Source organism: Anguilla anguilla, chromosome 19 (assembly GCF_013347855.1).
Source record: "Anguilla anguilla isolate fAngAng1 chromosome 19, fAngAng1.pri, whole genome shotgun sequence".
NCBI classification, from domain to species: Eukaryota; Metazoa; Chordata; class Actinopteri; order Anguilliformes; family Anguillidae; genus Anguilla; species Anguilla anguilla.
In genome coordinates this window covers 9,536,288-9,557,784 of record NC_049219.1, presented here as the reverse complement: position 1 = coordinate 9,557,784, position 21,497 = coordinate 9,536,288, and the positions used below count along the sequence as shown (strand labels likewise).

The 21,497-nt window shown below is 50.9% G+C and overlaps 1 protein-coding gene across 5 annotated transcripts; it reads left to right on the top strand.

Annotated features, from left to right (window-relative positions):
- The first annotated feature begins 785 nt into the window (after positions 1-785).
- On the top strand, positions 786-20,456 carry LOC118219261 (ubiquitin carboxyl-terminal hydrolase 15-like). Of its 5 annotated transcripts, XM_035402283.1 has the most exons (23): positions 786-905; positions 2,987-3,114; positions 3,449-3,579; positions 5,159-5,285; positions 5,779-5,924; positions 6,977-7,021; positions 9,862-9,923; positions 10,562-10,648; positions 13,122-13,266; positions 13,643-13,816; positions 14,162-14,320; positions 14,603-14,827; positions 15,140-15,223; positions 15,347-15,441; positions 15,758-15,943; positions 16,343-16,476; positions 16,785-17,060; positions 17,170-17,240; positions 18,141-18,256; positions 18,429-18,578; positions 18,773-18,876; positions 19,286-19,374; positions 20,185-20,456. In XM_035402283.1, the coding sequence occupies exons 1-23, from the start codon at positions 817-819 to the stop codon at positions 20,404-20,406; spliced, it is 3,045 nt and encodes a 1,014-aa protein (XP_035258174.1). In that variant the 5' UTR covers positions 786-816; the 3' UTR covers positions 20,407-20,456. The 5 variants fall into 5 exon arrangements, 4 of the variants coding, with proteins under 4 accessions (XP_035258174.1, XP_035258175.1, XP_035258176.1 ...); XM_035402284.1 differs by lacking the exon at positions 6,977-7,021; XM_035402285.1 differs by lacking the exon at positions 10,562-10,648.
- Positions 20,457-21,497: the final 1,041 nt, after the last annotated feature.

Below are 21,497 nucleotides of genomic sequence, written 5' to 3'. Positions count from 1 at the left end.
AAATGAAATTAAACTTTATCAGAAAGCATAATAAGGCAAAAAGATTATATGTACACTAACATCACAAGGACTGTGAATCTTTAAAAGGTTACAAAAAGTAGCATTGTTTAAAAGGATCTATTGCTGTCTTGGTGCTTAAAAAATGTTAGGAAAGTTACTACTTACATTCCTCTCTGAACATGAGGAGACTGTTTAATCTGGGTTTTTAATTGTCTGCATAATGTGAGTCACAACTGTATAATGTGCATGTGTAATTACACCAAAGACAATGGTTGGGATTCAATCCATTTTCTTGCTACAGATGTTGGCCTATATGGACATTTTGTTAGTGCCATTGCATGTGTACGATGTAACAAATAAAATGAATAATGATCAAATTTGTTAATTCATGTAACTTTAAATGTTTTCATTAGTAATTGTTTCTCCACTCATCTACAAATAAAAGAAAAAAAGAAAAGAAACAAGCATTTAATAATTACTGATTTCCAAGAACTACAATTACACAAGTTACACAATAATAATAATAATAAAAAGAGTTTCTGGCTCAATATTTGGCTTAGTTTATTAGTATATACAAACTTATCTTTCTTTAGAATTTGATTTGATTATACATTCTTTAAATTATATTATTTTACATATATGATCGTCCCTATGTAGTTGGCGTAAGTTGTATGAACTGTCAAATTTTCTCAAAGCGTTCCGACCACATAATATTATTGGTTGAAAAAGCTTACTTCCGCTTCCTACGTACAGCCAGTGACGCTCTAGGGGTGACGTCCCTCTTTCCCACAATGCAACTGGTCATGTTAATGAAAGATGGCGGAGGGAGGAGCGGCTGATCTGGATACACAGCGAGGAGAGGTCGCGGCACTATTGAAAACGCCGCTGAGGAAGGGAGACACTTGGTGAGACAATCGAATGGTTTCTGGGGTCTTGTGGGCTGTGACAGCAAGCTTGGTTTGGGTTGACAAAATGAAATACGAAGGGGAACATGCAGAACCAGGCCGCTGTTTTCTGTTAGCTTGGGCTAGCTAGCCAGCTACCTACATTCCTCGAATTTCGACTGGCGAGCTAGCTTGTTAGTTGCACCGTTGTTGCATTTCGCTCAGGGTTAAAGCTGCTGTCAGCCCTACAACGTGGGCCATGCGCGAGTCTATTGTCTTGTGCTCGCTCAGCAATTCGTGAGAGTGTTTTGCTGTGCGGGGCGAGAGGGTAAGGAAGCCGGAAAATAAAACTTGGTCATCATGACAGGAGAAGCGGGGCTGTTGCAGGGGCAAATGCTCACCTGTCAAATACTCTGCACACGCAAATTCCCGTCAGCAGCTGATTAACAGAACGCATTCCTCACTTGCTTCGGGTGCGTTGCACCAGTCACCAGCGTTACTCTTTAACTTCCATTGCATTCATGTTTCAACCCCTACGGGTGTGTTAACAAGCCAGAGGTATACGGGCTTTTCTGCTGAAACCATAAGCAATGTCAACATATATTGGGTAACTTTTTAGACAGAGGATCCTGTTATTGCTGTGAATTGGTGTGTCACACTGGATTGTAGTGATTGCTCCTTTGAGACAAGATTAGACGCTTTCATTGGGGAAGCGAAGCACCAACCTCTTGTTCCACATAGTCATTCTGTCTAAAGGCACGCCTTTTGAAATCAGGGACATGCTCAAAAACAGTGATATGTGTTCAATATTTAACCTTTTTAACTGCTTACAATGGGATGGATAACAGACTCACTAATCGTGGCCTGGGACATCCAGCACTTTCCTAACACAAAAGCATGCCATTTCCTGTAATGACATGCTTTGCATGTTTTGCTGTACTCTGGTTTGTACATCCTTAATCAGAGTTAATCCACATATTAGCGGTTAACCTACCAGACATTCCCTTCCCTTGAAAGGCACATCCTGAGTGACTCGGGTATTTGGGGATTGAAGTACTTACAGGAGAAACAATTGTTAATCTGATCTCTAATTCTCTCAGGTATTTCTCTAATATGTCACCATCCTAATAATAATAACAGTAATGATAATAATAATAGTAGTAGTAGTAATAATAATAATAATAATAAAATTTTTAAAAATCCCTTGTAGATGACTGTATTTGGGACAACTTAAATGACGTGGGCCTATGGTTTATCCATTAACACATTGTGATATATAACAGGCCGATTGGTAATTTTGGTACTGTTCTGTGCTCAAGGGCACAATGTTATTTCTCCCCTGTTATGAAGCCTGCTTTGCTACCCCATTGCTCCGCTGAGTAAGTGTGAGTGTGTGTGTGTGTGTGTGTGTGTGTGTGTGTGCACGCTGGGGCCCTCAGTACCACCACAGCTGTAATGTAATCCCTGCGAGGCAGGCAAGGCTCCACATGTCCCTGCGTTGTGAGGGTAAAGGGGGGGGGGGGTTAGCTTGTGTTATTCTATGGATGGCGATAATAGTTCGGTCAAAGGACCCAGCTAAAGAGCGTGCGCTCCAATTAACCGCAAATGTGCAGCGACAACATACTGTGGGCGCTTTATTTAGCCCTTGAAGTCTAGGCTTCATATTAGCCATTTCTGGAATGGCTGCAGCAGTGGAACTTTAAGTGGTTGGGTTATTGTGATAAGACCATTAGATTCTATCCAGGTGTACCTGCTGGCACTGACCTCACTGTCTTTCTGTGTAATGTGCTCAGACTGAGGAGGAAAATCCATGGAAGCTAAGGTGTGGTGCCACTGGGGGAGGAGGAGGGGCAAGGAAGTCTGTATTGGGTTTTCATAGGTGGAGGCAGCGTAGTCACCTGAACGGATGTGGGCCAATGGGGATGCTTCCAGTTCTGTTGCATGTTGTTCTATCCACCGCCTTCAGGATCAGAACGACTTGCTTGTTTTCCCACACTCTTATCCAGCACACATCTAACGTAGCTTTCTCTGTGCCAAACAGCTGCAAAATAAATGAGGTCACAGACAGCGTGATTAACATTTGCCTTTTTGCCCTGGGGCAGGTACTTGGTCGACAGCCGCTGGTTCAAACAGTGGAAGAAATATGTGGGCTTCGACAGCTGGGATAAGTACCAGATGGGGGAGCAGAATGTCTACCCTGGCCCGGTGGACAACTCTGGTCTCCTCAAAGGTGAGGTCCCATTGCTCCAGGTGAATATGACTTGACGGTACTCTCAGTAAACCCATTCAGAACTACAGTCAGTTAGGCGCTAGGAGCCATTTTACAGGGACACGCAATAGCTGATCTCACTTGATGTTTATGGTACGTGGATAGTACAGCACAGTAAAGTCATTGGGACAGTGGTGGCAGTTGTCAGTTCCCCTTTGAACGCAGTTGGTTCCGTTTTGAACGCCCGTGCTGACTCATTTTCAAACTGACTTTTACAGCCGTAATTTGTTCAGTGGTTGTTGCTGTAATTCGTTCAGTGTCTCTCTCTCTCTCTCTCTCTCTGGCTTGGCTACAGACGGAGACGTGTTGGCCCTCAAGGAGCACCTCATCGATGAGCTGGACTACATCCTGGTCCCCACGGAGGGCTGGAATAAGCTGGTCAGCTGGTATGGACTCATGGACAGCCAGGAGCCAATAGCGCGCAAGGTACCGTTTCTCCACACCTATGTGGTCATGGAAGACTCTGAGTTTGTACCTTATATACTGAATTGTCAGGCCTACGCAAGTCCTGCTTTCCATTACTGGACCTCTTGGGATTCTGGGTACTCTCTTTTAGTCCGTGGCTTCTGCTGGCAAATTGACCAGTGACCATGGTTTCAGGTGCAGATATTCTGGGTCAGAACTAGAGATTATACTAGTTGTATACCTGTCTCATGACATGATTAAGGTACCTAGGACCTCAAATGAACTATGAAAACATGTTACAAATGTAAACAGTAAAAAAAATAAAAAAAAATATTTCAACAACTTTTCATTTTTTATAATCAAAACTATTTGTAGTATTTTTACAAATTCATTTACAGTGAAGTATACAGTGAGCTCATCATAGAAACAAATTTTCACATGAGCATTTTTATGCTTTTTTTTTGTGCCTCTCACTATCAGTAGGGGGTGCTGTAGTTCACTCTCAAGGTGCATTTCACATAGTCAGCCCTTGGTCAGGCAGGAATAATCTACGTCAGTGTTAAATAGCGGAACGGATTTCTCTAGATCTCTGGCTTTATTGAGCCACAACATGGCCGCCCGCTGTGCTGGGCATGTCCCTCATCGATCCTCCCCTTCGGCCTTATATGTCGGGGGTATCGGGTGGCCTCCTCGCTTCTATTTTCAGAGGGTGGAGGGCGATGACTTAAACACTACAGGGAACGTGCCACGGGACAGACATGGAAGAGGTTCTCTTCTCTCTTTTTTCGGTTTTGGGGGCTCTCGTGTGTGGGCGGGGGGGGCGACCGGGTTTCCCGTCACGGTTCCAGACGCACGGTTCTCCCCGCGGTCTCGCGGAACCTTCCGGCTGCCCTGGTTAATACGGCTTGCCTGGAGAGGGGATGGGGGGTTTGGGGGGGTGCAGAACGTTCCTGAATGGGTTCATTTCTTTTTGTTTAGCGGCTATGCTAAAGGAGTGACCCGGCGGTACGGTTAGCGTTAGCGCCCCGGGCGTTCCAGCCCTGCCGCGTCTTCTCCTTGCTCTGCTGTTCGCGGGACGTGCTTGGTTGGAGATAACGGGGGGTAGTGCCTCACGCGCGAGAGAGCCTTTGTTTGTGCTGAGCCTGGGCCATTAGCACCGGAGGCTAGGGGGACATAAACACTGTAGGACTCCACTGCTGCTGTCCCTGCAGTGGCTTGCTGAATGAAAGGTGTTTGCTGGTTTTATCATTGAATTGCACTCGATAGAAAGTTCCAGAACCTGGATTATGACTGCGCTTTGCCTGTGGAGCTGGGTTCCTAGATCTTTCCTACAGCTCAGCTTTGAGATCTTTTAGTCTTGTGTTTATCTCATTTTTTAATCTGTCAGCGATTGCTAATCTCTTTGCCTTTTTTTGGTGTTTGTGGGTAATTATCATTTCATTTTGCATTTGCTCCTCAGCGTGACAAGTACGGCATTTCCTTCCTTCTGAGGTTAAACGGTGTACCTCTTGCGATCGCTCGAGCGAAAATTTTGCGTCAGTCGTTGAAGTCTGTGAGAGAGAGGCCGTTTGACGCGTTTGTGTGTTCTCGCTCCTTGCAGGTGGTGGAGCAGGGCATGTTCGTGAAGCACTGCAAGGTGGAGGTGTACCTGACGGAGCTGAAGCTGTGCGAGGACGGCGACATGGACACCGTGGTGACCCGGAGGTTCAGCAAGGCCGACACCATAGGTGAGCGTCGCCGTGGGAGACCGCCGTGGGGACCACCTGCCCAACGTCCTCTTTGTGACGGTTTTTTTTTGTGTGTATCTCCCTGATTTGGCGCCTGACTCCTCAGGACGCACTCCGATCATCTGACTGCAGCTGTGAATCGAGGCGTTAAGCTCGTCTGGTCGGGTTTTGGTTTAAAAACCGGCTGGATGAACTTCCACCATGAATATTTTCTCCAGTACACAGACTCACACAAACATATACACACACTGTACTTTTCTGTTGTCTCGCAGTAAATTTTGACCTTCACACACGCACACAAAATGTACACCCTTGGACATGCAAATGAGCTTTGCGTGAGCTGGCGTTATAGCTGTTGTTATACAACGTCCCCGTTACGCCGCCTTGTTCCTGAGTCCCCGTGAACACACCGGCACATGAAACGCCGCCCGCCAGGTGCTTCGGCTGCGTGGGCCGCGCCTGACCCTCCCTCTCCGCGTTCTCGCCGGCCCAGACACCATCGAGAAGGAGATGAGGAAGCTGTTCAGCATCCCCGACGAGAAGGAGACCCGGCTGTGGAACAAGTACATGAGCAACACCTTCGAGCCGCTCACCAAGCCCGACAGCACCATACAGGACGCCGGGCTCTACCAGGGACAGGTACGGAGCCCCGCCCCCCCGACCGCCGCTCCGTCCAGCGCGCTATACCGTCCCGCGGTACGGGTCGCGGTCGAGGACGGATAACCGCCGACGCGCTCGCGAAACCGTTACCTCTCTGCTTTCTCTGAGCTCCTTGCAGGGTGGTCAGTCTGTTTGAACGGTGAACCTTGCTGTCGAGTGACTGACAGTTAACGGTCCACAGGCTCCGCCTTCACGATTCCAGCGGAGCGGAGTGTGTTTTTTTTTTTGTTGCCTTCCTGTGGTGGGAACGCGGTCTGAGGTTTAAGACCGTGAATTATTATTATTATTATTTATTTTTTTGCGCATTTATGACGAGGGAGAAATCATGCGCGCTTTCTGGTCACGTCTTTTGGCTCTGTGTCCCAGCCCGTCAGCGCCTGGTCGCTTTGACCGTCTTTTGTGGTCACGCCATCAAAAAAAAAACACCAACAAACAGGAAATGAAAACGCTTCACCGCGTGGCCTTTTGGCCTTCAGCTCTCAAAAAAACAGAGTCAGAATTTGGCGTTTTGTGGCATTAGACTCAAAAATTGTACCGAAGCGCTCTGCTTGTTGTGCATCGTTACTGGTCAGAACAGGGCACTCGTGATGAAATGTAGACGTTCTTAAGTGGGAAACGAATTCGAATCGGGCCACAAAACATTAATCCAGTCGGCCGAATCCACGCAGCAGGTGCTTGCTTCCTGATGCTGGCGGTTGAGGGGAATTGAGGTAAAGCCATTTGCACTGATGTTATCTCTTCCTTTTTATGCCAGAGTCCCTCTGTTCTACACCCCCCATTGCATCTTTTGGCTGCTCTGAAACCTCCTATCCAGCTGAATCTTATTCTCCAGCTACAGAGACTGCAGTCGGGAACTATTATTCCCATTTAGTTTCCTCTTCCCTTCAGAAATATGAAGTGACATTATTAGAGTGACAATATATTGTCATTAATATGAGAAATATTCGCTCATTTTAAAGCATTGTGATTTCAAGTTAACAGCTGGATTCTCTCTCTTCACTCCTGTCATTTTGTCGTTTGTTCCCTCGTAGACGACAGCTAGCCAGGAAGCCGATGTCCGTAACCTTCAACACACGGTAGCCTCCTGTCCGGTGTTCAATTTTATTTAAATAATTTTTAAAAATGTATTTTGGTTTGTCATGCCCTGAACCCTGGTGCTCCAGCTGTTTGTGACTGCCAGCCAGTTGGAAGTTTTGCATGCTCACTAGAATGCCCGTGTTTACGTCAGCATTGCCGATTTCCTGCCTGTCCTAACTGTTATAGCCTTTCATTACAGAATGAGCAATGCACCGTGAACTGATGGGTAACCCCTAATCTGGCAACCTACGTTGGTGGGGTATTGCACTGTTATTCATGTATGTGGTGTTAATAACTGTGTAAATACAATGTTATTAACATATTGTAGCGAGTTGTAAAAAGTCCTCTTAAGTTAAATTTGGGGTACAGGACAAGAATCACTGTTTGAACAACGGGCAATGCAATTACAGTGTAATTTAATTTTTTATTCGGGCCACTTAATGTTAATGGAGACTTAACGGGTTGATTGATCGAGTACAAAGTGAATGAATCACAGTTTGCTGTTTAACATATAAATATTGGAGCAATGGAGTCAGATTTCAGTCCCGGAGTGGCACAGTATCTGTTTCAGCGCTTATGTTATGTTTATATCACCGGTTGCCTTAAAAAAATCCACACACATAGTTTCCAAGGCCTACATTGGATAGTGATTGGAACCCGCAAACCCCTGCAAACACTGTGGCCCTCCAGGTCTTCAGAATGACACCTCGCTTTAGAGTTAGGCGTCTTTGTCCCAATGTCCTATATCTGAATGGTAACAGTAGTGGTGAGGTGATTTATCTCTGTCTAATTGCTCTGGTCGTTAATGTCCTGGACGTCCTGGGTAACTGCATGCATTGCAGGGAGGTCACGGGTTTGTGCTGGTTTGGTGCCCGTCTCCACCCCACTTTTCTTTGGCTCCCAAGGACTGAAACTGAACGTTTCAGCCGAATTGTGAGTCTCTGTGCTTCAGCTTCTGTCGCCTTTGCCTCGTCTCCTTTGACAATCCCAAGTGAAGCGGAGAAAAGACTTTTCTAGAATGGCTTTCACTCTTGATTTTGAAGACGTTTTCAGACAAATGGAAAGAAGTTTGGCTTGCAACGTGAGAGCACCAACAGCTTCCAGGAACACATACACCGTAGAGTATGGCGCAGATGTGAATACTTATCATAGAATTAATAAAATAAAGCAGGCCTGGAGCATACCGCTCCTGTGTGACAAGTTTTAGCCGGTCTTGTTTTGCAGTGCAAATGTTATTTTAAAACGCCTTTGGAAAATTTAATGTGTTCTTCGATTTGTTTTGCAGAACGCCGACAAAAACGCTATAGCCGCTAGATTGAATGCCGCCGATGTCAGGCCGAAGCGCGAAAGGTTCTGAGGTTTATTGAGGAGTCCATGCAGGAGCGGTGCTTCTGAGGGGCTTTGGCCGAGTCATTTCTGTCAGCTCTTTCCAATCGCTTGTTTTACCCTTCCTTTATCCGTCCGCCATCTTTAAGGACATTCCGATCGGGAAAAAAGCTCCTTGAAGGAGCTAAAGTAGGAGGCTCCTGAAGCGAGGAAACACGCGTGCGTCCTTTGTGGAAGGGTTTCTTTGGAGCGCGTGATGTGTAACTTATCGACCTCTGCATCCACCCCTCCCCCCATCTGCCACGTCTGTGATTGCTGTGGCTTCGAAACTGACGCTTGAATGAATAAGGACGTTCCGTTTGCCCAATGCGCCTTTCCTCGATTCCTTGCGTCCTTTCCTTGCGTCCTCCGTTGCGCGGAGCTAAGGAAGCGAGGAAAAGACGTGATGAAAACAGGCACGGAGGTAAAACAAGCGATTGGAAAGAACCCTGGTGGTTGCTTTATTGAGGGGACGGCCTAGGGGAGGAGACTCAGTATGGCGGGAATCCTGAGCTTGCGGCTCTCTGGCGCCCCCTGTGGTCTCTTTGGTCTCTGCTTGCTTTTCCTGAACTGATGTACTGGTGGATTTCCAGAGTTGCTGAACCATGCGACATTATTTGTACTCGGCAGCACGCAGACCCTGGATAATTAGTAAAATCACGATAAAATTTCCAAGATAAAAGTTCCAGTTTTTGCACACCTTGTCTGTCACCACTCTTTCTGTTGTCTCGCGATAAACTTTGCCCTGGTTTTGTGCAAGAGTCAGCAGAATGCTAGTTAGCTTAGCAGTTAGCTTGACTCGTTTCAGTCATGGACAGTATCTGGGTTCCACTCTGTGAAGCGTGACTTATTGATGGGTAAAGTATGTAGGCGGGGGTCTTTATCTTTTGGGCTGTCACAAAGCAAACTCAATTGGTTGTCCACGGTTTCACATTTTATTTGTTTATTTGTAATTTTTTCCCCCCCCTCTATAAACAGTGGGCGTTCTTGCCGGTTGTTTCTCACAAGTTCTTTTTTCAGACGTCTTGCACGGGGGAAGCGGAAACTCGCTGATCTGAAGTGTGTTTCCCTTGAACTAACAGTTTGCCCGTTACTTCTGGCCCCTGAGGCGGTACCATCCGTGTTCAGATTCCTCATTACAGGCATTGCATTTGCACAATCATGCAGGGTTTTTTTTGTATGAGAAGTATGCAGTTTATTCACCTTAATCATTCAAGTTACAGACCCAAAGGGCGGGGCTAATGAAATTCGGGCGTGCTGATTGGCTGCCCTATCAAACAGGGGGCGGGGTTATCCCCAGAATGGCCGTCGAGCCGCACACCGAGGAACGCTGAACACGGTGAACACCGCCGCGCCGAACGCCAGCTGTGTGTGAAACTGACCCCCGTTCGCAGATGCGCTTGCCCTCGACCCCCCCCCCCCCGGACGCCAGCGTTTCCGGGGGAAACTCACGCCATGATGGTTCTCCTTGCAGGTTCTCGTAATAGAGCAAAAAAACGAGGACGGGACCTGGCCCCGGGGCTCTTCGGCGTCCAAGTGAGTGTTCCGGCCGAGGCTCTGATGTCACACAGGGTCACCTGATGGGTTTTTTGGGTGGGGGCGGAGTTAGCGAGCGAGCGAGAGTCATTACGGTGGCCATGTTGCTTCATATTGGCTGTCCGCTCACGTCTGCGTATGCTAGCGTGTGCAGAATTAGCGGGGGGGGGGGGGGGAGAGGCATAAATTAAGCAAGTTCCTCGTCAGTAGCCTGCAGCTCATAAACCTCCACGCATTAGAATATGTATTTTCATCCACTGTCCTGGTTCCGCATTCATAAGAGTGAATTTAGGCCAGTTGGTTCAAGGTTTCTGGTCCCCTTGTAAATGTACAATTTCATAATAATCACAGACTGGCTAAACCTGAAAGATGTCTTTGGATGTCGGGTAAAGGAAGCATGTCACTTTGCCAACCGCCGTGGTTCTTCCAGACTCTTATCAACAGTGTTCCATCTCCCATGTGTTCACAAATTTTCCTTTTTTTGTTCATTTCCTTATCTGTTCTGTTCTGTGTTTCCTGTGTTTTTGTTCTTTTCCCGCACGCACGCGTTCTGTGAGTTTGGCGCTAATCGGCCGCTAACCGTCGAGCTCCGCGACGCCTCTTCCTTTTCCTAACCGGCCGTCTTCTTGTCTTCGAAGGTCCTCCGCCGCCTCCAATCTCTCGACCTTACCAAAGATCTGCCCCTCGACCCTCTCAAACAGTTATAGCGGCTTCAACAGCAGGAAGTAAGCAAAGTGGTCTGTGGGCGTGGTTTGGTCTGAGGAGGCGGGGCTTGCGGTGGTCACGTGCTTCGCGGCAGTTGCATGGGCTCTGTGCTACGCCAGGCCTCCTTTGCCGAAGCTCTCTGTTGTCTGTTGTCTTGCCTCGTCTTTAACCGGCACCTCTGTGCGACCTGCATGTTGGAATGGGCCTTCTTTAGGTGCTATTAACGCACATATTAAGAGTCACACTTGTCTGTAGACTTCCCTGTATTAAGCTCCTGCTTATTGCATGTTGGAACATGTAACTGGTAGGCACAGGATCAGAGGGCGGACATGTTGGCTTTCTCCGTCCTGTTTTTCTAAATTATTACGTGTGATGAATTTCACTAGAAGACTGGAAAGTTCTCTCGATTTTTTCATAATTTTGGGAAGAGATATTGGGCGCGGGGTCTTCTGTAGTTGAGAGGGCGAGGGCGGGTTTAATGAGGCGAGGGCCCTGGAGTGTGACCCCGCCTCCCTGGGGATGAGTGACGGAGGATGAGCTGATGTTTCTGATGACTGCGGATAAAGGTGTCTCCATAACTCAGCACTGCAGGAAGGAGGCTGTGTCCCTGGCATGATATACTGCGTCCTCTCTCTCTCTCTCTCTCTCTCTCCCTCCCCCCCCTCCTCCTCTCTCTCTCTCTCTCTCTCTCTCTCCCCCCTCGTCCTCTCTCTCTCTCTCTCTCTCTCTCCCCCCCTCGTCCTCTCTCTCTCTCTCTCTCTCTCTCTCTCTCTCCCCCCTCCTCCTCTCCTCTTCCTCTTGTTCAGTCTCTTTTCCCCTTTCCTCTCTCCCTCTCTTTTCTGTCTCAATGCCCCCTTCTCTCTCTCTCTCTCTCCCTCCCTCTCTCTCTCTTCCTCTCTCTCTCTATCTCCTCCCCCCTCTCTCTCTCTGCCTTGCTCTACGGTGCTGGTGACCTTCAGACCGCGCCGTCTCTGCCCTCCCGATGCGTATCTCCACATTCAGCCCAGCACAGCACCGCAAAGCCAGAGGCCCTGCATGCTGACTACAGCAGCCTCACCGCACTACAACTCCCATAATCCTTTAAACCGAAGCGCAGATACGGAGGTTGCCAGCAGGTCATCGAAGGCCAGAACCGGTGGTTTTTTTTTTTTTTTTTAAAGGTTACAAACGTGTCCCCTCGCGAGCGAGCGGAGAGGGCGAACCGCCGTGCCCCCGCGAGATCCCCGACCCCGCGTGGCGTTCTCACCTCTGCGGAGGAGAGTGTCTCTCTCCCTCCCTCTCCCTCCCTCCCCCGCTCAGGCTCTGAGGCAGGCTCTGGATTCCGCTGCCTCGGCAGAGTGGCGCTATAAATAGAACCCTGCGCGGTGCATCGGGGCGGTGATGTCACACGGACCCTGCGAATCCCACACAGCCTCACCTGTAACTGAAGCGCGGTCCCTGCTCTTCCTCTCTCTCTCTCTCTCTCTCTCTCCATCCCTCCGCTCTCTCCACCCCTCTTCTCTCTCCCCCCCCTCTTTCTTTCTCTCTCCCCTCTCTATCTCTGTCTCCTGCTGTCTCTCACTCTCCCCCCCGCTCTCTCTCTGTCTCCTGTCTTTCTCCCCTCTGCCTCTCTCATTCTCTGTCCCCCTCTTTCTCTCCCCCCTCTCTCCATCTCTGTCTCTCCCCCTCTTTTCCCTTCCTCTCTCTCTCCTTCTGTATCTCTCACTCTCTCTCTCTCTCCCTTTCTCTGTCTCTCTCCCCTTCTGTCTCTCTCTCCCTCTTTCTCTTTCTCTCTGTTCAGTCCGAGCCGGGCGGGAGGGAGAGGGAGAGGGAGGAGAGAGGGGGGAGAGGGGGGAGAGGGGGGAGAGAGAGGGGGCAGAGGGGGAGGGGGGGTGTCGCATTGAGAGCAGGATGCGGGCGGGACCGGAGTGAGATGCTGCTATGCTGCGGGTGGTGCCTTAAAGAGTGTGTGGAGTTGGAGGGGCGGGCGGAGGGCGGGAGCGAGGCCCGGCCCATAGAGCAACGGTACAGGTCTCTGCGCCCCGAACGCTCAAACTGCCCCGCCGCTCGGCCCCGCCGCTCATCGCTCTCAGTTCCGCGTCCGGGGCGGTTGTCGTGGTTTCACCCCCCGGTCTCGGTTCGGTTAACTTTACATTTACGCTTCCCTTTTTTTTTTTACGTTCATTTTAACTCTCTGTCTTTGCCAATGCGAACATAGCGATTTGTTTTTGCACTTGCTTTTTTATTTATTTACTTCTTATTATTTATTATTATTATTATTATATATTTTTTGTGTTTTCTGCCCACCTCACACACACACACACACACACACATACACGCACGTGCGCGCTGTGTGAAATAGTGCTAATTCATTGGAAGGGAGAAACATCACGTGACGTGCGCTTTGACCTTGTGGTTTTGCGTTTGTGCAGGACGACGTGGTTTCTCTTTTTCTCCCGTCCCCGTACGGCTCCTGGTCTGACCGCGCTCTGCTCTCTCCTCTTCTCTCCGCAGCGTGAAAAACTCTAACTACTGCCTCCCGGCCTACCCTCCCTATAGCAGCTACGAGTACCCCGAGCAGAGCAGCTACCGCGAGAGGCCCGGCCTGTGCGGCCTCTGCAACCTGGGCAACACCTGCTTCATGAACTCTGCAGCTCAGGTACACACACATACACACACACACATACACACATGTACATACACGCACACACACACACACATGTACATACACACAGACCCATACACCTACACGCGCACCCCAACACACACACACACACACACACACAGACCCATACACCTACACGCGCACCCCAACACACACATACACACACACACACACACACACACACAAATACACAGGTACATACACACACACACACACACACACGTACATACACATGCATACACGCACACACATCGTCACTCTCGTTCCTTTTTGACGTTGGCATTTTCGCTGGAACGTTCTTACCCACGGTGCTTCAGGCGCGGCGCGTCTCACTCTTTGCCGTTTGTCGCTCTTCTTCCCCCTGACGCAGTGCTTGAGCAACATCCCCCCGCTCACCGAGTTCTTCCTGAGGGACAAGTACCAGGACGAGCTGAACATGGACAACCCGCTGGGCATGCGCGGGGAGATCGCCAAGGCCTACGCCGAGCTCGCCAAGCAGGTGTGGTCGGGGAAGTACAGCTACGTCACCCCCAGGCCTTTCAAGGTGATTTTCCCCCTCAAATCTTTTCATCCAGCTCCCGCCTTTTTCCGTGTTTCAGAGCTCACTGGCGGCAATTACATTTTTGAACATTTACATAGATACGTTCTTTCTTGGGTGGTATTCTCAGTGCTTGAAATTTCACAATCTACACACGTTAAGTGTGTATTCAATATTTTAGCGGCTTGTGGGGACTTCAGTGCAGTTTCTCACATGACGGTGTGCAGCTGGTCCCCGTAAGTTCTGATAAAAACAGGAAAAGGTGTAACTGCTAAGGTCCCTGAGCCCCCGGACGTCCCCCAGCACGTAACGGTGGCCCCGTCTCTCTGCGCGTGTGCCCCCCTCCTCCAGACGCAGGTGGGCCGCTTCGCACCTCAGTTCTCAGGGTACCAACAGCAGGACTCCCACGAGCTGCTGGCGTTCCTCCTGGACGGCCTGCACGAGGACCTCAACCGGATCAGGAAGAAGCCCTACATCCAGCTCAAGGACGCCGAGGGCCGGCCCGACAAGGTAGCGCACAGCCCCGCCGCCATCCTGCCGTTACCGCTAATTAGCGTCAAGCAAGATAAAAAAGGAGAAAAAAAAGATGTTTCCTCCCACGAGGTTGCTTGCTGCAGAAAGATAAAAAATCTGAATTTGCTGTTATGTTTTTTTTAAATGGTTCATGGGAAAGTGTTTGGCTGTTTGCACCGTTTTTGGAAAGAATCTGGCCCCCAGGAAGGAAGCCTGGCCCCGCAGTAGGACTTCTTCTTGTCCTGACCCCTTGACCCCTGACCCTTGACCCCTGACCAGGTCGTCGCCGAGGAAGCTTGGGAGAACCACATAAAGAGGAACGACTCCATCATCGTGGACATCTTCCATGGCCTGTTCAAGTCCACGCTGGTGTGCCCTGTCTGCGCCAAGGTCTCCGTGACCTTTGACCCCTTCTGCTACCTGACCCTCCCCCTGCCCATGAAGAAGGAGCGAACGCTGGAGGTGTACCTGGTGCGGCTGGACCCCCGGGCCAAACCCACGCAGGTGCCGCCTCGCGCCCGGCTGAAAGAACTGCATTGTGGGATTGTGCCAGGGAGAGCCAGCGATGAGTCAGCAGTTTTGCGCACTTGTCCCTCTACCCTTGTTGATTATTGGGAGAACTTGTAGCTAAATACATTGAAACGTCAATTTTTTTCTGCTATTTCATTCTCTCTAGCAGTTCTGGTTTTGTGTTTCAGTGACTGAAGTCTGATTCCATGTTAGCGGCTAGCGTATCTCGTGCTGTTCATGAACGTTTTGACATGCTAATTTCAGCCCTCGAGATATTGGCTGACTGCACGTCTCCGTGTTTTTCAGTACAAACTGACAGTGCCCAAGGTGGGCTACATCGCCGACCTCTGCACCTCCCTCTCCACTCTCTCCGGGGTACCCGCCGACAAGGTAAGGGCCACAAGATGGCCCCCGCCCCCCTTTTCTGGAGAAGTCAAGTTCCCTCTGGTTACCCTGTCCCAGAATGCCTGTTCATTCATTGTCTTGGTGACTTCCTGCTCTCTCATGATGCAGATGATCGTGACGGACATATACAACCACCGGTTCCACCGGATATTCGCCACCAACGAGAACCTCAGCAGCATCATGGAGAGGGACGACATTTACGTGTGAGTGCCGAAGACCAGTCACGAAAGCAAAGATCCTAAATAAATGGAACATTTACCCAAAAATCACATTTTCTCTTTTTTTTCCTCCCCCTGAACCCACAATTTATACGCGTGAAAAAAAATATAACATGCACAAAACAACTTTTCTAGAGACCACATCGGTCATTTTCAGATTGAAGACTAAATTATGAATCTATTATAAATATTACTTGTTTAAAAGCTTTATGGGGTACTCTTAACATGAGGGCCAATCTGTTAAATAGTCCCTTCCAGGGATTTTTTTGTTGTTGAGTTGGGCTTTTCTCTCTGGGCTCAGGTTCGAGGTGGCGGTGAGCCGGACGGAGGACGTGGACCACGTGGTGATCCCGGTGCACCTGCGGGAGAAGCACAAGCAGTCGGGCTACCACGCCAGCGCGCTGCTCTTCGGCCTGCCCTTCCTCATCACCGTCCCCCGGAGCCTCAGCGAGGAGAAGTTCTACAACCTGCTGCTGCTGCGCATGTGGTACGCCCCACCCCCCCCCACCGGCCAATCGGAAAAGGGCCTCTGTCGGGCACGCGCGGAAACCCGGCCAATCGGAGAGGGCCTCTGTTAGGGACGCGTGGAAACCTGGCCAATCAGAAGGCCTCTGTTAAGGAAGCGTGGAAACCTGGCCAATCAGAAGGCCACTGTTAGGCACGCGTGGAAACCCAGGACTGTGCATGCTTGTCTTGGGCTGAGTTGCTTGTACGGGTGTTGCTTGCTGAACGGGGCAGTCCTAACACTACAGGAAGAACTTTTAAAACAATTAAACTTCCACTGCTTCCTCCCATTTTTACCGCTGTGTTCCGTACTCTCATATCAACACTGGGGCGTGAATCGCAGTGGGGTCCGTGTGATGGGTTTCCGTGTTCCGCGTTCTAGCCGGTTCCTGTGCTCCAGCGCTGAGGAGGAGGAGGAGGAAGAGGAGGAGGAGGAGTCGGAGGAGACGCCCATCCCGAAAGAGCACGGCATCAACGGCAACGTAGCCAACGGCGTCCTGGAGGAGGGGTCTCCCAGTGAGTCTGTGGCCCCGCCCCCCACACCGCCAAGCCCCGCCCCCACACCGCCCTGCCATTTCACGCAGCTTCCCAGCTAGCACAAAGCGTTCTCACAATATTACTGGAATGATCTCTCAGTGTTACAGCATTGCCACTACATTGCAGCACCGTTGTGAGAACGTTTGGGTCTGCTCACACACACACAGTTAATCGCTTTTGCGGCGTGTTCATTTCTGCTGGAGCGTCCGCTAACTCAGTTACTGTGAAGCTGGCGGAAGAAAAAACCAGATTCCTTGCGGCTGATCGGTCCGACCCCGCCTCCGCAGGCGAGATGGAGACAGACGAGCCGGACGAGGAGTCCAGCCAGGACCAGGAGCTGCCGTCCGAGAACGACAACAGCCAGTCGGAGGAGTCGGTGGGCGGGGACAACGAGCTGGAGAACGGCGTGGGCCCCGAGCGGACCGCCAAGGGCCCGCCGCCGGCGGGGCAGAGGAGGCGCCTCTTCGCCTTCCAGTTCATCAACATGGGCAAGCCGGACTTCGCCTACGCCAAGGACGAGCCCCGCCACATCCGCTTCGACGAGGGCCACCTGCGGCTGAGCGGTGAGCGCCGGTTTCCGTGGGAACGGCTCCGAGCGCCCCGAGCGCGCTCTCTTCAGCGAGTCGCGTGACTGTGCCGCCCTGTGCGCTAAACTCGTTCTCTTTCGAACAGACCGGTCCTATCTCTCTCTGGACTGGGAGCCCGAGATGAAGAAGAAGTACTTCAACGAAAGCGCGGCGGAGGTGAGAGCGGGCGTCCCTTATCGGGCTCTTAAAGGACGGGGGTTTTTTTGGGTTGTTTCTAAATACGAACCGAACGGCGTTAAAAACGCACAATTTGAGCCCGAATCCTTTTTTAGACCGACGGGGTCCGACACAGTAGAGACACGACGCCGGGCAGCCAGCGTGCTAGCGCCAGCGCTAGCAGGTTTCCTGGGAAACGCTCGAATTGGGCACCGTTCGAAAGCGCCGGAATCCACGCCGCCGCTATCGCGGGCTAGCGGTGACGTCCGTTGAAAGCCCTGCGTTCGGTCCGCCCGCAGTGAATGCCCGCATTGTGCAAGGCCGCCTTCCTGAGCTGTCAGTCGTATTGTCTGCCGGTTGCTTAGCGATATCAGCCGGTCCGAAGCATCGGGCGCGGAGGTGTCCTTTACTCGAGATACAACCCGAAAAAAACGAAATTCCTGCGGCTGTCGGACAAAGGCCCGGGAGGCGGGCGTTGTCTGGCGAAGGTTCTTCAGGTGCGCAATTCAAACGCGAACCCAAGTGAACTCAGCCGCAGCCAAAATTCAAAGCCTGTCATGTGGGATGTTGGTTATCGTCTTTAAAGAAAGAAAGAAAGAAAGAAAGAAAGAAAGCCAAATCAAAGAGCATTTAGCTGTTCACCCGCTCTACTCCACTCTTTCAGTGTGTATTAGCTTCATTTGATTATTTTCTCTGTGAGTGTTCGGTCACAGAAGGTCCTTCAGAGAGACGACTTCAGGCGACTGTAGAAATAATTTCAGTCTCAAAAAAAGCACTGTTCCAATTTTTTGGAACCAGAAAAGCCATTGTGGTGTATGAATGCTAAGGTTCTCTTTCTCTCTCTCTCTCTCTGTCTGTCACTCTGTTTTCCCTCTTCCCATCTCTCTACCCCCCCAACAGGATTTTGAGAAGCATGAAAGCATGGAGTATAAGCCTCAGAAGAAGGCCTTCTTCAAGCTAAAAGACTGCATCCAGCTCTTCACCACCAAGGAGAAGCTGGGGGCCGAGGACCCATGGTGAGACTGCGGCCACGGCACGAGTGTGTGTGCGTGTGTGCGTGCGTGTGCGTCTACATACATGCAGGTGTGTGTCTGTGCGTGTGCGTGTAGCCAGTCGTACAACAGTGCATTCCTCGTCCTCATGTTGTCACGGTGATTAATTTGGGGGCGGGGCTCCCGCTGCTCTCAGGTACTGTCCCAACTGCAAGCAGCACCAGCAGGCCACCAAGAAGCTGGACCTGTGGTCCCTGCCTCCAGTGCTGGTGGTGCACCTCAAACGCTTCTCCTACAGCCGCTACATGAGGGACAAACTGGACTCCCTGGTGGACTTCCCCCTCAGGTAGCCCCCCCCCACCCCCCAAAAGAAATGTTACGAGAAACAGGCCTGCACTCTGTAGGTAACTCAGAGGTTGCAGGTTTGAATCCCTGTGGCGGATGCCACCTTTATACCCTTGAGTCCTTAAGAGTCCTTAACCTGAATTGCTTTCGCGCGTGTGCGTTCTCAGTATAAGCTTGTCTTGTGTTTTCCCGCAGCGATCTGGACATGTCGGAGTTCCTGATCAACCCCAACGCGGGGCCCTGCACGTACGACCTGATCGCCGTGTCCAACCACTACGGCGGGATGGGGGGCGGGCACTGTAAGGCCGAGCTACCGCCCCGCCCATTTCACTACGCCTTTCGGCTTGCGTGTGTAGCGTGGCCGGCCCGTGGCATAAACGGTCTATGCGGTTGTTTAGGGCCACAACCGCTAGGGGGGGCAACACGACCACGAGGGCGGGCCACACTATGCAATGTTCATCTAAGATAAATAACGTTGTTTTCGCAATTACGTTCATTCATCCCCTATCGCGGAACTAGCGGTAGAAATGTAAAATGGAACAGCAACAGAACATTTCATAACAATGTAATGTAAGAAGGATTTTACAGAGTGATTTTTACCCCCGTTTACCCCCGGTGTGTAGCCTGTAGCGTCTGTCCCCGTAACGTGCAAACGGCGGTAAAACGACCTCATTTCGTTTCTGCCCCCCCCCCCCCCCCCCAATTCAGATACGGCGTTCGCCAAGAACAAGGAGGACGACAAGTGGTACTACTTCGACGACAGCAGCGTGTCGCCCGCGAGCCAAGACCAGATCGTGGTGAGCCGTCCGGCCCCCCCCCCCCGCTCGGCCTCCTCTGCGGCTACGCGGCCGTTACCGTGTTAGCGCGAACTTGAGTGCGTTCAGAGCGTGTGTTTCCTGATTGGGTGCAGATTCTCGGCACTATGTGACGCGTTACCAGCTAGATCGACTGCAGTAAGGAGCGCTGTGATTTTGCTACCCAGTATCAGGTCCTGTGTTTGACCTGCGGAAAAGTGTGTCCGTTTCACGGTGTCCTTGTTCTTTGTAAAACGTGCACGCTTTCTCGTATGTGCTGTGTTGTACGCGGAAATTCCCGGTTGTCCTAGCTCTGATCGGCATTCTGCTTAGATTTACTTGCTACTTACGTTTTGCTGTGCTTTATCACAAAGATAAGCTGTGGAGCAGGATTAGGGCGTGCTGATACTAGTTGTTAGAAGCTACTGTAATTCAAAAGGATTCAGCTTCCAAAGACCTGTTCTTGTTTATCTTGAGCAGCAGTGTAGCATAGTGGGTAAGGAACTGGGCTTGTAACCGAAAGGCTATAGGTTCGATTCCTGGGTAGGACACTGCCATGGTACCCTTGAGTAAGGTACTTGACCTACATTGCTTCAGGATATATCCAGCTGTATAAATGGATGCAGTGTACAGAGTTGCAGTTGTGTAAGTCGCTTATGGATAAGAGCTTTGGCCACATTCCTGTGATGTAATCTTGTGGGCTTCATATTGCAAAGGACATCCTTTCATTAGCATTTGAACCAGGTTGGATTTAGCACCGGTGCCCTTTTGTGTGACTAACTGGTCCCTCTCTGCCTGCCTGCGTGTGTCCAGTCCAAAGCGGCCTACGTGCTGTTCTACCAGCGGCGGGACACCCTGAGCGGGACGGGGTACTTCGCCCTGGACCGGGAGACCCTGGAGGCCGCCTCGGGACGGGGGGACGGCGGCCAGAGCGACGAGGACCTCAACGACAACGAGAACGAGAACGAAAACGAGAACGAGAACGACGCGGAGGAGCAGGACCCCAATCACGACATCACCATGAACACCAACTGAAGTGGGGGGGGAGTGGGGCACCCCACGATAAATGCTCGGGGCGGGGCGGGGCGGGGGGGGGGGGCGAAACGGACAAGCGCGCGATAAGCCCGGCTCGGACACTGGGGGGGGGGGGGCAGGGCGGGCCACGGGGGGGCGAGGAGGCCCTACGCGGGAAAGGCGCTACGCGGGAAATCCTAAGCGATCGGGTCTCTCTCCCGGGCCCGGTCCTGCTGATGTCCTCGGATGCGTAAAACGTGCGTTTCTTCGCCTGTCAGCGCTTTAGTATTCCCATCCAAACGAGAGGCGTGCGGAAGCTAGTTGTTTGCTAAGACACGGCGTCTCGCAACACGCACACACACACCCTCATGCACGCAGAGAACGCCTGCGGTCCGCGCCGCGGCTCTCCCCCCCCTCCCTCCCCCCGCGGTCGCGTTATGGTTTTACATTTTTCGGAGGGGACGCATTTGCATATCGGCATACCCGTTTTGCCATGTAAATACCGCGAGCGCTGAAAACGTGGGGGGTTATTGTCGTAACGCGGCGAAACCGCGGGAAACGCTGAGCTTCCTGCGTGTATGCCGAGAGGGGCCCCCGCCCCGCGTTCAGACGTCCAGCGACATCATGAGTTGCCTTCGAACAGGAACAGGAAACGCATCGCCCGACCCATTCTGCTCCGCAAAGTACCTTTACGGTCACGTTTTATTTTCAATGCTGCTGTAAGACTGATTCTCAACTGATACGCATTTGTAGACTTATATAAATGAGCCTTGCGCATATGCCCTCTGTTGAAAATTGGCCCTCAAGTCCACTCTGTTATCTCCCTATACGAATAGCTGTTTCTGTGGATGTGAGTTTCGTGTACAGGGATAACAGCTTTAGCAAGGGTTTGGAGTTATTGTGTCTGTCTCACCCTTGTGCTTACCAGTGTGAACGAAGAGGCTTTTGAGATTATGAACATTGGTGATAAGTTGAAGATTATCTGTCACGTTTTGGTATCCAAATGGAAATCACCATAGCCTTACTTGTAATCTCAAGACTTTTTTTTATTTATATACATGTATGTACATTGCCTTTGTCACCGTCTGCACGGGACGTTCACTGCACTGAGT